The sequence below is a fragment of the Passer domesticus genome, chromosome 10, assembly GCF_036417665.1.
Source record: "Passer domesticus isolate bPasDom1 chromosome 10, bPasDom1.hap1, whole genome shotgun sequence".
NCBI classification, from domain to species: Eukaryota; Metazoa; Chordata; class Aves; order Passeriformes; family Passeridae; genus Passer; species Passer domesticus.
This window is the reverse complement of record NC_087483.1, coordinates 18,248,693-18,263,282: the sequence shown is the minus strand read 5'-3', so window position 1 is coordinate 18,263,282 and position 14,590 is coordinate 18,248,693. Positions and strand designations below refer to the sequence as shown.

At 40.1% G+C, this 14,590-nt stretch overlaps 1 protein-coding gene across 9 annotated transcripts in view; it reads left to right on the top strand.

Moving 5' to 3' along the window:
- PARD3B (par-3 family cell polarity regulator beta) overlaps positions 1–14,590 on the top strand; it is a 531,684-nt gene that overhangs the window by 447,223 nt on the left and 69,871 nt on the right. For all 9 annotated transcript variants that reach the window (XM_064434188.1, XM_064434182.1, XM_064434186.1 and 6 more), the window contains one exon: positions 3,459–3,755. In XM_064434188.1, coding sequence (XP_064290258.1) covers positions 3,459–3,755 — 297 coding nt within the window. The remainder of the gene's footprint in view (positions 1–3,458; positions 3,756–14,590) is intronic.

Sequence of the window (14,590 nt, the reverse complement as noted above, 5' to 3'; positions counted from 1 at the left end):
GTTGTAGGGAAAGTCCAGAGTAGGATATGTGTTTGGATGCTATTGAGAAAAAGATGCATCACAAGAAAAAAAAGGGCATTTCCTGTTATGGCACTTCTGTTTCCTGACCTGGCTGCTTGTGTGCCAAGGCTCTGTTTTTACAGAAACACAGCTAAGGGGACTTGGTGCAGTTGTGCAGTGGTTTAGCTGAAGAACACAGTGTTCAGGTGGTCAAAGACAACAAGCAGAATTGATATGAGATACTCAAAAGGAAATATGTTAATTTCCCTTTATTCTGTATGAGTTTTTCTTTTCAGTTTCCCTCATCAGGAAAGTTGTAGAAACTTTAGTGCCTCACTAAATTGGCTGAGATGGTGATCAGTACCTCTCCTCAGCTTTTTTTTCTCTGCCAGCATAATGGTGCTGAGGTGCATTTTATCATTCTTCACAAATTTACACCAATAGTTTGACCAGACCCATCCAGTGCTGCAAGTTGGGGGCTGTCTTGTAGTAAGTGTTCAATGAGCTGTTTGCAGTTACAGCTGTGTAAATTTAAAAGACTTTTGGTTTTTTAGGTTGGTAGGTTGGTTTGGGGGGCGGTTGGGATGGGAAATAAAGATTTTGCTGTTTCAGACAGGGAGAATTTCAAAGGCAGCAGAGAAATGATGAATGACTAGAGTGGGATACAGAGAAATGGCCTGCTTAGCAGAGTTGGCAGAGCATTAAAGTTATGGAAGGAACAGCACTGTTTTTTTTTCTTCACTAAAGAATTCTTGGGCACCTACTGGTATGTGCTATGGATAAGATTGCTTTAAAACTGTGTGAAAACATGATGCCAAAATACAGTGTGGAAATTTAAAACTTCACAAAAATGTGAGAAATTTCAAAGGTGAAAAACATGTGAGAAGGCATAAAAGGACAGGTAAATAGAAAGAAAGAAAAAACATCTATGTGATAGTTTGTTTCCCTGTATTTGAACATTTGGATTGAAATGAAAAAGAGATCACTGAGCAAATTTTATAGATTTGTGCAGAAGAGTAAAAAGAAAACAAGAAATATTAATGCAATTGTAATAGATGTATTGAAAGGATGAAACATTGATCATAAAGAATTTCACACAGCTGGGTATTGACTAGTCCATATAATATAGAATGGAAATAATTGTTTTTGAGAAGATTTTACTTACAATACTGGCAGCAAAATTGAAAATTGTGCTCAGAAGGAGAAGCTGAAGAAGCTAGGCTTATTCACGGGAACAAAAGAAAATTGTGGTGACCTAATTCCAGCTTTTGTTGTGCAGAATATACCAGTATTGATAGCAGGACAAATTACTCTTTCTATCAGACATGAAAGCAAGATTAGCGTGATGCTGCTGGCTGCACTACTCTTGCTTTCAAAGCGGTCTCAAATACCTGGGGGACCAGTGATGTACTGGTCCAGAGAACATTGAAGGCTCATCATTTTCTGAGAAATTGCTGTGACTCATCTTGGGTCTGTGCCGTGCCTTCTGCACTGACATTCGATTAGAACCAATTCCTTGAATTGTAGTTTCTGCCTGTGTACTGTGTGTATGTGTACCCATGTGTGCCACAGGACTTGTATCTCATTCAATAAATTCCTGCACTGAATTCTGTGTTTAGGGGTTTTTGGTCTCTAATTGAGAGTGAAAGATTCCACAGTTTCCCGGGTTAAACAAACCAAGTGACCTCAGCTGCACTCCTAAGTCTCGCCCTCAAGGTCTTTCATCATCTTGGTTTCCCTCCTCTGGACACACTCCAACACTTTGATGTTCTTTTTATGTTGAGGCACCCAAAGCTCAACCAAAGCACATGCTACCCAAGGTGGGGCACACAGGAGTTGAGTACCAGAGAGGAGAAAGCTCATCTGCTTCACTGAGGGAAGGCAGAATGAATAGGGGGCACCCATCCCCTTGACAATTGTATCATCTGTGAAAATTCATCCTGCTGTAAAGTACAACTACATTTTAAGTGTTGAAAACCAGCATCACCTCTAGATATGTCCTAACAGAGTTAATGGGGATGTGAAACTGGAAAGCATGAGTGGTACACACTGATATACTCAAGTATATGTGTAGAAAGGCATGTTGTTCTCATTAGAATTATTTGTGAACCTTTTTATCTACAAGTTATTTCCAAAGTGTTAGCATTTGTTTTGATGATACAAATCTAGTGAAACAAAGTAAGTAGTATGAATCCATTCTGCATTTAGTCGTTCCTCTCTGTCAGATGGAAGCTCCCAGTGTGCTCATCCTTTTTCTAAGGAATCTTTTTCTCCATGCCTTTTAGAGCCTTTCTCCAGAACACCTTCATTTTTCAATATGCGGGGTTCTGAGGCCATTAAGCCATACTTGGATAATCAGACCCTTTTCACTTTTACTCCTGTGGTACAAATTGTACTGTTCTTTCTATACTGCTGTTGCACTTCCAGTTACAGTCAAAAGCAAATGTTGACTTCTGTCAGGCATTGCATCTCTGTATCTTTCTTCTGTTCCTTGTTTCTTCTTCCATGCTCCTCTATTTTCTGTAAATCCTATTTATTGCATACTGTGGTCAGCATTCTGCCATATCCATCTCACCGCACTTAATTACACTCTGTTGAAGAGTAGCTGAGCAGTTAACAGAAGAGCTCACAGTCTTGCTGTATATTTTTTTTTTCCTCCAGCAGGAATGTTGAATCATTGAATATCATTTTAGCTTGAAATTTACCTGAATATGTTTTACTATTCCAGAGAGATTACACAATGGCCCTGATTAGCAGCAGCATTTTGTAATACCACTTAAGGCTTTATCACAGTGGAATACTGCCAGTAACAGTTTTTAATTCACTTATATGGACCAATTCATTTCTGTCAAATTTCTATTAATTTCTTTGCTGTTTTACTTTGTCCATATCCCCTGTATAATAAGGTGTGATTTTCACATTTATTTAGCCAAAATTAAATTTTTCAAAATTAAATTTTCAGCAGATTAATTGTGGGCCTTTGATTTGAGACAAATTTGCCATCTCTCCATTTACGTTCAGATTCAATCCACTTTTCACAAGTTAATGTATTTAGGAGAATCTAGGAGGGTCAAGTAACCAGGGGTCAGTAAGATTTTTACTGACTAATTTAGATAAAAAGTTTCAGGATTGGGTTAGGTATATGCAGCTGCAATGTGGAAGGTAGGTGTAGAATTAAACCTGTATGTGTTCATGCATCCACACTTGTGAAAAGCCACACTATATTCAGCACTGATTTTTTTTTTCATCAGAATGGTGTCCAAGCTTGGTTACAAAGGTGATTGCCAGAGATAAAAAACAAAATTGCTGTGTGCATCACTCTGTTTTATCTGGCACCAGTTTCACAGTGTATTGAAAGCTCCAAATGGCTGGGTTCAGGGTTGGTGTTTCAAATTTGTGTGAAGGTTACTGTTGAAGCAGATCCCACTGCATATTTGTTCTTTGCTTTTCATTGTTAGGATTGGTGCAAAGCATCAGGAGTTACGGCAGAAGCAGCTGAGAGGCCTGAGTGACTTTTCTGCTGGTCCTGGAGGACCTGACATTGATGATGATGAGGTGGATCCAAACTATGCCAGAGTGAACCACTTCCGAGAGGCTTATCCCCCAGGAAGCATCTACAGACCCTCGTCACCAGCAGTAGGAGAAACCTTTGTTTATCTGCGGGATTCTTCCTCAGCACCAATGGAGAGGGAGCACTTGGAAGGACTGTATGCAAAAATAAACAAGCAGCACTACCCTCAGACTTCTGGTGACAGGTAATATTGCCATCTGGCATTACAAAAAATGATAGCTTGATGGGGAGGGAGCCTGGGCCTTGGCAGGGGTCAGACATGGCACTGTTCTGATGGCCCAAACCGCTGAATTTACTGACTACAAAACCATGAATTTCCTCTTACCAAAAGCAAAATTTGCTGCAGCAGTAACCCCAGAGCATCTGAGCAAGACAGCAGTCAAACAGAAATCATTAAAGAAAAGTCCATATTTCACAAACAGAATGAATGAACTGACTGCAGTCCAATTCCTGCACTGCTGAAAGAGTGGTTTTTTCCTCTTTCAATAGGGAAAAGTTCTTACCCTGCAGCAAAAATAATCTCAGTTTTCAGATCCCTTTCAATCCTGTGGATCATCAAGTGTCTATTAGTAACAGGTTTCATGTGATAGCATGATATGTTGTATATGTTTATGGTTTAGATTTTCCCAGCTGTGTGATATTACACACTTTCAATTAGTTTGGGGAGAGGACTGAGAATCGTGGCATTTCTATGCAGACTGTGAAGTGTGGCTTCACAAGACTGATTGCCTTCCACAGCCTTTCCAATAACTAAGTGGGAAGGAAAGAACAATTTTTAATCCTTACTGTCAAGCTTCCAGCATTGAAGAAAGCTGGTCAAGCTTTTTCCTGGGTTAAAGGGGAAACAAAAATTCCTTTGAGGTGATAAGTACCCACCATTATGATGATTTTAAAACTGGTTGCTTCTGGAATTTGGGCCTAAAAGAACATAAGACTTTATTTGTGGCATTACTGTATCAATGTTGGCTTTTTCAAAGCAAAGTACAAGTGTGTGGGCAAGTCTGTGTGAAAGGAAGAGGACAGACAGAGGATAGACATGGGAGACTTCAGGAACTATGCATGCTCTGAGTTCATGTTACAATCTGTAGTGTCTCCCCATAGCCTCAATCCGTGCCATGTAATACCACACTCGTTAATTTTGGAGAAATATGTCAGCACAGATATAGGAGTGTTTCCAGTTTGTGGCATCATAGTACTTTAAAAACATCTACTGAGTCATTGTTATAAATACTTATAAATATAATAAACCACTTCTGACATAAATCTAAGTTCATAGCAGGGAATGGGCCAAGTATTTCTCTCTTTCTCACCTAAATACAGTATGGTAAAATTCTTTCCAAACATAATGACAAGGCTTTTTTTTCTTCCATATCATTGACTCCTCCCCTACTGCATTAAAAAAAGAGGTAGTGATCCCAGCTTTTTACCAGCTAGTGGATTTCACTTTACTAGAAAAGCCTTGAGGCAGTTTTAACTGATGTCAAATGAAAGTTGTCTGTAGTAAAGGGGTCAGAAACTGAGTTTGTGCTAACTCAATAAACCAAGATCTGAGAATTCCCAGTGGAAGGTGTCTAAATTCAGGTGTGTGTATCCTCCAAATATGAACATATGCATGTGTAACTCAGCTGGACTAAGACATTGTTATAAAAGTTGCTTTGTAATTTCAGTTTTAACAGGATTTTATAGCTTTACATTTTAAATATATCACCAGTTTTGAAGTGAGGTCTATAGATTGTCTTTCCATGCAGAAAAAACAAATGCCTTCTTCTAGTGGATTGACTGTATTGTGGTTTTGACTGCACTGAATGAACTCTTGACTTGCTATGGGGACAAGATTGAAGTCCCAAACAAGTTTGAATTTGGTATTGGGATTCTGGATTTCAGTGTGGATTTAGCTGTAATCGCACGGCAACAAGATAACTCAGGAAAAACTAAACCCAAAACATCAAGCAGGCAGGAAAAGTTACCTCATAGCTGAGCCCATGATCAGAAGTCACACTGAGGCTGTTCCATCTGTACTGAAAGACCAATAGTCGACAACTTTGCTTTGTTGAATTTCTCAGGCTTGTAACCAGATTAGGAAAAAAATAGGAAATGTGAGATTCTTATTAGGCAGTCTTTGTTCTTTTTTTAAATCTTTCTTTTCTTTGTCTGAGAGACAAAATGGTGTTGTTATTCGCCAGCAGAAATGTGCCAAACATGAATAATTCTATGTGAATTTATGCAGTGGGTCGTGAGGTCTCAGCCAACAGTTGTTGAATAAAGTGTCAACTTTAGGCAAGGAAATCTTTCTGTGCTAGAGGGAGAGTATTGAAAGGAGAAAGAGATGTGGAAAGAAAAATCCCTGGATAACACGTTAATTAAGAAAACAATCTGCTTCCAAGGGTCAAGTATGAAAACTACCTTGTCTGCCTCGAAATTATGAGAAGGGGTTATAATGGATGCTTATAAGGCAAGCCACAGTTACTTTGTGTTTGTGGGGCTGAACATTTATCAACACATTGGTCACGTAAACACTTATGCTAGCACATGCATGCTTTCTCTCAAAGTTTTGCTATTAATTTTACTTCAGATGGATGATTTTTTTCTCCCACACGTGACTCTCAAGTTGTAATATAGTGCATAGAGACTTGATCAGTGACTAAAGTAAATGGGGTTAGGAATAGAAGGAGGATTTGAGCATAGCAAGAATAGATTACTTCATTTCAGTCTGAGAACTCCAGTTATGGATCATTATGATTGAGAATTAAAACTCATCATTTGAAACAAGAAGTTAATTTTTATTTTACGTTATTTTTGCAGAGTAATGTATTAGCATAATTAATGCCTTTTAAAAATGGGAGGCCATTTGTAAAGTATGAAACTTAGCTGTTCACATTTTGCATATGCTTTCCCTTTTCTCATCACCAGAATCCAGCATATTCCTGGTTTATTCTGCACTGTAGATTCACAGTTTAAGCTGAGAATGTCCCTCAGCGTGCAGGAAAGCAACAGGCTGCACATGTAGTGGCTCTGTTGCTGTAATCATGATGAAGTATGTTTGCAGCCTCCAACACTGCTCCTCAGGGCACACACGGATCTGCTTCACATCGCTCTTTGTGCACTAACGTCCCATTTACCTCCACTTGCATCTGGCATCTCAGGGGCTTTTTGCTTTGGGTTTTTGGGGGCTTTGCTTTGTGTCTTATTTACAACTGTTGTGTAATGTTCTTCTGCGCTGCTTCACAATTGTTGACTTTCATTCCAACGATGACTATATTCAGTGAAATAGAAGTAATTTTTTGTGTATATTTTGCTGAAAGCTTTGGAATTCTTAACTAAGAGAGGTGCTATATAAATGTAAATTGTCCTTATTAATGAATATAGTGAAAGCATTAGCATGATCAGTGTATTCTGTGAATGTTAAGTTAGAGTGGAAAAAAATTAGCTGGCAAAATCACACATTTCTTTGTAAATCAAGCATTTTTCTGTTTATTTCTAATTAGCCACAATTTTCTGTAATGCAAATGGCATCCCTAAGGATGGTGCAGCCTGCACAGCCACCTTGTGCAGCTGGGGAACTCACAGGGTCTTTGCCTGAAACGCTGTGCATTTCCGAGCCTGCAGCAGAGGCTGAGTGATCTGTGGCCCATATGTTCCTGGAATGGGTGGTAAGTCACATCTCCGAGTTTAGTCATCAAGGCTGTGCCATGTCAGTGCTAAGTTGCACCGTGGCAGAGCCTAGGTGTCAGACCAAAGCCAAAAGAGCAGATGCACAACACTATTATCACTTAAATGTCAGGCATGTCACACGGTGAAACCCTTTCTCGCGTTTCGAATAAACAATTTCAGTTTTTTTCTTCCCGTGAAGATGGTGCTGTCAAGTATATCCAAACACCCCAAGTACATCTCTGGAAAGGTTCTAGAGACTTTGCTCAACTTATTTTCTCAGCCCAGAACTATGAAACATTGAAGTCTGATGCCAAACTCATTGCCAAGTATAATTCTTCACTTATTTATGTGGCTTATCTTGGGGAATTTCAAAGTGCTGGTCTGACAAAAACGAATACAGTTTTCCTTTGTTTAGCAAGAATAGATTCAGAGCTGTATCTTGTTGCAGTTTTAAAAAAACACCAGTAAAAAACAGCACTATTTTATTACATAGGAGTAAAGTCCAAAGTCTGATCCAGCTTTTTATTTTTTTTCCTTTGAGATGCTGTTTGGGGGCCCACTGTGGAAGATCCTAATTTCTATAATGTTAATTACTTAATAGAAATATAGATCTTCCGTGTTTCAGTGTGAATGTTCCCTTTTCAGAACTTGCAGTCTTTCAGAATTCTCATTCTAGCAATATGCAAAGTTGAAAATGGGATAATGAAACCCATACCTCTGTGTCCCTCGCATCTCGCTCTCAGAGCTGGCCTGAGTCAACAGAGAGGTGAGAGATGCTGAGCAGTCTGCCTCTCCCTCTAAAGGATCAAAGGAAGAAATTGCTGTGCATGTCCTGAGGAACTGAGTGCTAAATGTAAGTGATGTGTAAGCCTGAGAGGAGGGTATAAAAGGGTCCAGAGTTTTGAAATTTAGCAAAAAGAGCATTTTTTACTTGAAGACTAAATGCTTGTCTTTTGGGCAGGTATGGGCCACTCCCATCCTGCTCAATCCAAAGCCATAGGAATCCTGAGCTGCACAGAAAAGAATTTGTTGAAATAGGGTGAGCTGGGGTTGTCCAAGTGTGATACTTGGCCATGTGTGTCTCATTTGCCTGAAGCTGAAGTTTTCTTTTTCTCTGTTCAGAGCACCATGGGCATTGCTCATTATGCATTCATTTACAACACCTTTCCTCAGTGACTAGCATAAAAGCAATCCCCTGCTCTAGTAATGGATGGTCCTTTACTCAGGAAAGATTATTCTTTGAGATGGATATCATGGAGGCAAGGTGGAAACTGAAAGAGGCTGTGTAATACCTATGTGCCCTTTGCCACTCTACCTTACATTGCTGTGGAAAGAGAAATATGGTCATGCATTGGAATATTTTGATTTACAAAGTGTGACAAGTACAAGCAGGGTATGTAGTTTCTCTTACCATAGAGCCTCTCCTGCTTGGTGTCCTAAAATCATCTGTGCTTTTTCTTTGTCCTGTACTACTCTACATCATGAGACCCTCCTCTGATTCCTCTGGAATCTATTCTTTCTGAAACATACCACAGGGCCTTCTGAGCCTTTGGCTGCCATCTGGTCACCACTTCCCATCATATTAAAACTGAAAACTCAGTATTGGGCAACTTACTGTCTGTCCTGGCTGATAAATTTCTGACAACAGTTAAATTCAGAGTGGCACTGGCAGTACAGCAGAGGTTCCGTGGTTTCTGGGGGCTCTCAGTAGGGCTGTCCTGCTCATGGAAGCAGGGTAGTGCAGAAAGCCCTTTGGCCACCAGTTCCGGTGTAGGCTGTGCCACTGGAGTTAGATTTGTACTGTGTATTTTGCTCCTAATACTGCTGGCAGTTTTCTTCCTCGGAAAGGCTTCATGGGTGCTGCATACTCACTGTGCCAATCAGGGGAAATGCTGGGTAACTGGACTGCCTGAGGAGACATGTTTAAACAAGCCTTGGGTTTGTTTCCCACCTATATGGGGAAAAAAAAATTAAAATCTCTGGGTAGCATTCAAGCAAAATTACTTAATGTTTAGAGTTCACTCTGCTTTTTCCCAGGAAATCCTCATCCAAATCTTCCAACTTTGGCACCCAAGCCCTATCATTCACTTCTCACGAAAACCCAGATTTCATGGAACTCAGGTGACCCTGAGCACTTTGGAGCGTGTCTAAGGAGAAGGAAGTTGTCAAACTGCTGCTGCTGCCATGTAATGTGTGCATGCTTGTTTGAGGCCGTGCATTCTTCAGCAGAAATAAATTCTGTCAGGAATAGTCACAAATCTGCCTGCGTGCATCCTGCCTGCTAGGGCTTGCATTTGGATCACCTCACTTATTGACAGATGTGTAAAATTTTATATACTGCACTCCCACAACTCCCTTGTGAGTGTCCTGCTGCAGATGCTGGGGAGCCTGAGTTTTGGCAGCTGTGTTAAGCATTCAGGTTTAGGTTGGGGTTTTTCCCTCCAGCCCTGTCTTTTCTTATGTGATATATTATTCTGTGGAATTATTTTACATTAATTCTGCATATTTACTGGTAATGTCCCATTCTTTCAGCCATTTGGATGCAAATGCAAAAGATAGGTCCCTGAAGAGAAAGCCAGGTCTGTTACTGGGAAGATGAGACCATAGCAGAGGATATAGTGAAATGCAGATGGTGTTGTCAGCCTCTTAAATGTACAAATAAAGACAAAGTGAGATCGTCCATGCAGCTGGAATGAAATCATGTGGCCTTGCATGTGTTCCTGCCATAGTGTATTTCCTAGTGTGATCAAGAGATGCTAAATTCTGTTTTATGCAGGATGTAATTTGACCAAGACCTCATACTTGCCTCTTTAACCAGCAGCAGAATGATGTGTATATTAACGTTTTTCTGTACCATTTTTTAACAAAACACCATTTGATTTTAAATGCTAATGTGTGTGTGTGGTTAATTAAGAAGCCAGAATTGACTGTAAGGTTGACTATAAGGCTCCAAGAAAGAGAGAGGAAGATCGTTACACTTCTGCTTATAGATAGCTATTTGTGAACCAGCTGATAATGTGCAAAATTAAGATTTTGTAAGTGGCATTTTAAATGAATGGTTAATGGCTGATGATTAATTAAACTGAGTTTAATAGAGAAGCTGTTAAAAGCTTGTTTATAGGCCAGCCACTTCCATACTGAAAGTGCAAACCCTAATAGCATTTGTTACTTACATTTAGTAGACAAGCACTGTATCTAGACATTTTCTTTGAACAGAGAGATCTACCTTAGTGGATACACAGTATGGATGGATGGATTGTGTACTGTATTTTCTTCTTCCAAGTTAACAGTTGTCTGGTAGCAGTACATAGAGAGAAATGCGTTTCCTCTGAGAATTTGGTAATCTTAAATAAAATTGTTAAGTCTTACTTTAATTAATGTGTAGAGGACATGATTATGTCTGATGTGGCTCTGTTTTCCCTTTCTTTTTTCTACTCTCCAGTAGTCTGTTGTATTTCATACACTTCAGGGTTTTCCAAATACCCAGCTTTTCATTGCTCCAGGTTGTCTTCTGTCAGAATGAGTCTCTTTGGCCCCATCATTATTCTTGCAGAGTTGCTCTAGCTAAGATAAAAAAAAGGAAGTATGTTTCAGTCAGGTTTATTCTGTACTGCAGTTCTGGTAAAATGATGAATGTGAGCCTAGTCCCATTTCCCTGACTGAAGAGAAACAAGCAGAAGGTCATTATGCTTCTCACAGTTGTGAGGCTTGTCCTTCCAGCAAGTCTTTTGCCAAGAAACTGTTTGTTTTTCTTTTGTTTTCCCTTTCTCTCAGCCCAGTTCCCAATCTTTTTATTAACCATCTCTTGTTTTCTCCCCAGCTTCTTGACATACTCATTTTGCCATACGATCTCCTAGCTTCTGGATATGCAAGTAGTTCAGAGAAAAACCCTGGTGACTTGGCCTTGTGCAAGCTTTGCTGTGTAGCCCACTGTAAGATGAATCCAGGTTGCTGACCTCAGGGACCTCACACTATCCAAAACCATGACTTTCAGAAAAATCCTCTCCTACATTTTTTCCCTAGCTGCTACTAGTTAAATGGGAAAAAAGGGGGATTCTTTCTTTCATTGTAGAGATAATCTTGGTTTAGTAAAACTGAAGGTGAGAGTGTGGGTTTTGTTATGCTAGATTTTTAGGTCTGTGAATGAATGTGTCTATTTTGGAGGTGTAAGAGTTTGACCACTAGGAGCCAGTTCATGTGTATTAGCACCTCTGTGTTCACACTCCAGGTGATGGGTGTGAGCTCACAGCAGGCTCTTTCTTGACTTTCCATTTCATTGAGATAAATTAGTAACCAAACTGTTCTTAAAAGTTTAGTGGAAAACAAAGAATCATTTTCCCCAAGTCTGAAAGTATGAGCAAAAGACTACATTTGGAGGAGGAAGAAAAAAGGGTTATCACTGGACTGCTTCAAAATGCTGAGTATGTCCAGTTAAGAGAGTAGTGATACCTGTTCAGTAAGGGTGGAGAAGTAACTCTTATAAAAGACAGGGAGAATGGACTCACTGGAGCCATGAGAATTTTTTTCAGTGTCTCCACTTCTGCTTGAGGTTATACAAGGTCAGAGAGACCTGTGCTGACAGGTTCCCCTGAGTTACAGTTAAAGCAATTCCCAGTCTTCCTCCTAATTAAGCAGTGAGAAGCATAACAGAGCCCTGAGAGTCTTCAAGCAGCATCTCACAATTTCTCATACATGCTCAAAATAAATTGGTTTTCCTAGGTTCCCAGGAAAGCTGCTTTCACCCGGTGAGAAGGCTGCAGCACAGGGAGCTATGGGGTGTTCCTCAGACCCATGAGCATTGCCAGGCTCTGCTGCCACCAGGAACAATGCAGGCACTCTGGCAGGATTTTCCAGCATGGCTGTTCATGTCCAGGCAAAGTGCTCAGCAGTGTGTGGTACTCGTACAGCTTAACTGTGTAGTGAAAGCTTCACAGTGGAAATCATTGTCATCTCTATGTATCCATAAGAAGTAGGGAATTCTTACTGTATGCTGATTTTTCTGCAGTCACAATTCACCTGGAGTTTACACCAGCAGATCTTTAAGATTTTACTACTAATTGCAGCATAATAAGATATAAAAGGTCTAAGGGGGGCACAGATCTGACTAAAGAATGAATCAGTGGGAATCTTCTCATGGAAGTTTCAAGCATCTAATTGCAGGATAAAATGACTGCTCCTAAAAATTATCCATGACCTTGTTCCCTGTTTGTGTCAAGATGCCAGGGGCAAATAGATGCCCAAGCGCTTAGTTGGCAGCGTCATTGACAGAAAGTATAGGCAAAAGCATGAACCAGATCTTTTGATTAGCAGAAAACTGTAAAAACTGATGTTGTTAGAAAAGCTGAAAATCACTCAATATTTTGCTAGCAGAAATATTGGGAAGAATGATGAGATGTGATGGAAATGACTTAATAGGCAACAGGATGCTGAATAAAAAGACAATAATTGTGATTATTGTCTGACAGCTGTGCAGAGTGTGCAGTCGATGACAAACTCTAAAACGTGCTGTTTTTCAATCCATGATCACAAATCCACTGGCACAGACAGTAATACAAGGGGTCATAGTAAGCCAAGAAATAGTTTATTGTTTCATCAGCTCAAGCCTTCTGATGTAGTTAAGTTGGTATATACTCTGAACCCCTGTGACTGCCCTTGCATTCCCACAAGGGGACCTGGCACCATCTGGAGCCCACGTGTACTGTGGCTAAGGAGCTGTTTCTCTAGCAGGTCATGCAGCAGCAGGGCATTTGTTGACATTGATCAAGGTATCAGTATTGATCTTGGGATGGTCTAAGAGAATTGTGACTGCTTTGTGGAGAGTTATGTTAGACTCTCACAGAAAATGAAAGAAACAACTTGTCTTCAACTACATCGTGGTCTGCACCTGAGAGGTCTTTCATTAGGACAGAAAGACATGAGAAAACCATGTTGTTTCAGATAGTCACACTGGTTATCTCTTTTTATCACTAACTTGTCCTTGATGTCTGGAGGCCATTTTTAGCAAGCAGTGAAGGGTTATTGCATGAAAGATTTTATACTCTTCAGTTGCCTTCAAAACAGGTAGCCGCCATAATTTTTCCTTTCCACTAAACTGAAGTGGAGAAAAACAAAGAAACAGCCCACAATTAAAAAGATACAAGAGGGGTAAGTGTGAGATACCTCTAGAAAGTGCTAAAATTGCAAAAAATATAAGGTGCTTGTAGAGCAATAATTGTTCACTTAATTTATTTTTCTCCTTGTTTCTGTCCAGTTTCCTGCCTGTGTACCAGGAGGTCAGTGTGACAGTTTTGCAGTGTCACAGTCCTCTGCTGAACATGCACTCTGGGAGGTTGTTAGACCCCTCCCTCCAGTGACTTGGTAGCAGTAAGGAGGAACAAGAAAGTGACAACTAATGTTTTAAAATTTCAAACAACATCTTATCATTCAGTCTTTGACCCATATTTATGGTTTAATGCCTTGAATCACTTAATTTTAATCTTAAATAAAATTTTCAGCATAATAGTATCTTAGGGGCATTTCTTCTCAAACCAGTATTAGCTGGAACATGTCCTTCAGCCATGGAGTTTATCTGTTATAAACACTTCTGCCCTTAGGCTTAAATGCCTGCTTAGTCCTGCATATGGTTATTACCTTGTAAATGGGACTGAACTGTAAATTATAATTATGGTATTTACATAAATGCATATAAAACAATTATTTTGGGACCAGCACGTAAGTTTAAGCGTGGAACATGTTTCTAATGCAAGTGTTGTACATGGCCTGGCAATTGAAAAGTGAGCAGCAAGGCATCTTCGGCAGAACAGAAGCACAATAAAACATGATGAGTCTTGTGGAGGGGCAGGGAGGGGGCAGCTGTTTTCTATGCCTGAGTCACCATAGTGCTCAATAACTGTCTGAAAGGATTGCTTTAACTGAGCACTTATGTGCTGGAAGTGTGCTGCAGACCAGGGGACCTGGGCTGCTTCTGCTCTGCTCTCGGGTCATGGCAGAGGAGGCCTCTTCTGGCTGCAGTCCCTGCTTTACATGTCAGCAGAAACTTCCATAATGTGGCAAAAGGGTGTGAAGCTGTGGAGGAGGGTTGGGGAACAGCATTGGAGCAATAAACCTGTTCCTAGTTGTTATTGATTGGTAGTACACAAATGACAAGCAGTCTGTAGTCCTTCACCTGAATACAGTGTTGTTTTCTTCCTTTAACATCTTCTGCCATTCCTGCTTTAAAAAAAAAAAAAGAAAGAAAGAAACCAAAAACAAACCAAGGGGCAATTATTCTGTGGCTCTGCATACAATGGCGATGTTTAAGCAGCAGCTGCTTCAGAAAGGGAGAGTAAAGGGGACTGGGGGAAGGGATTGATCTTTTTCTCCTTTTCT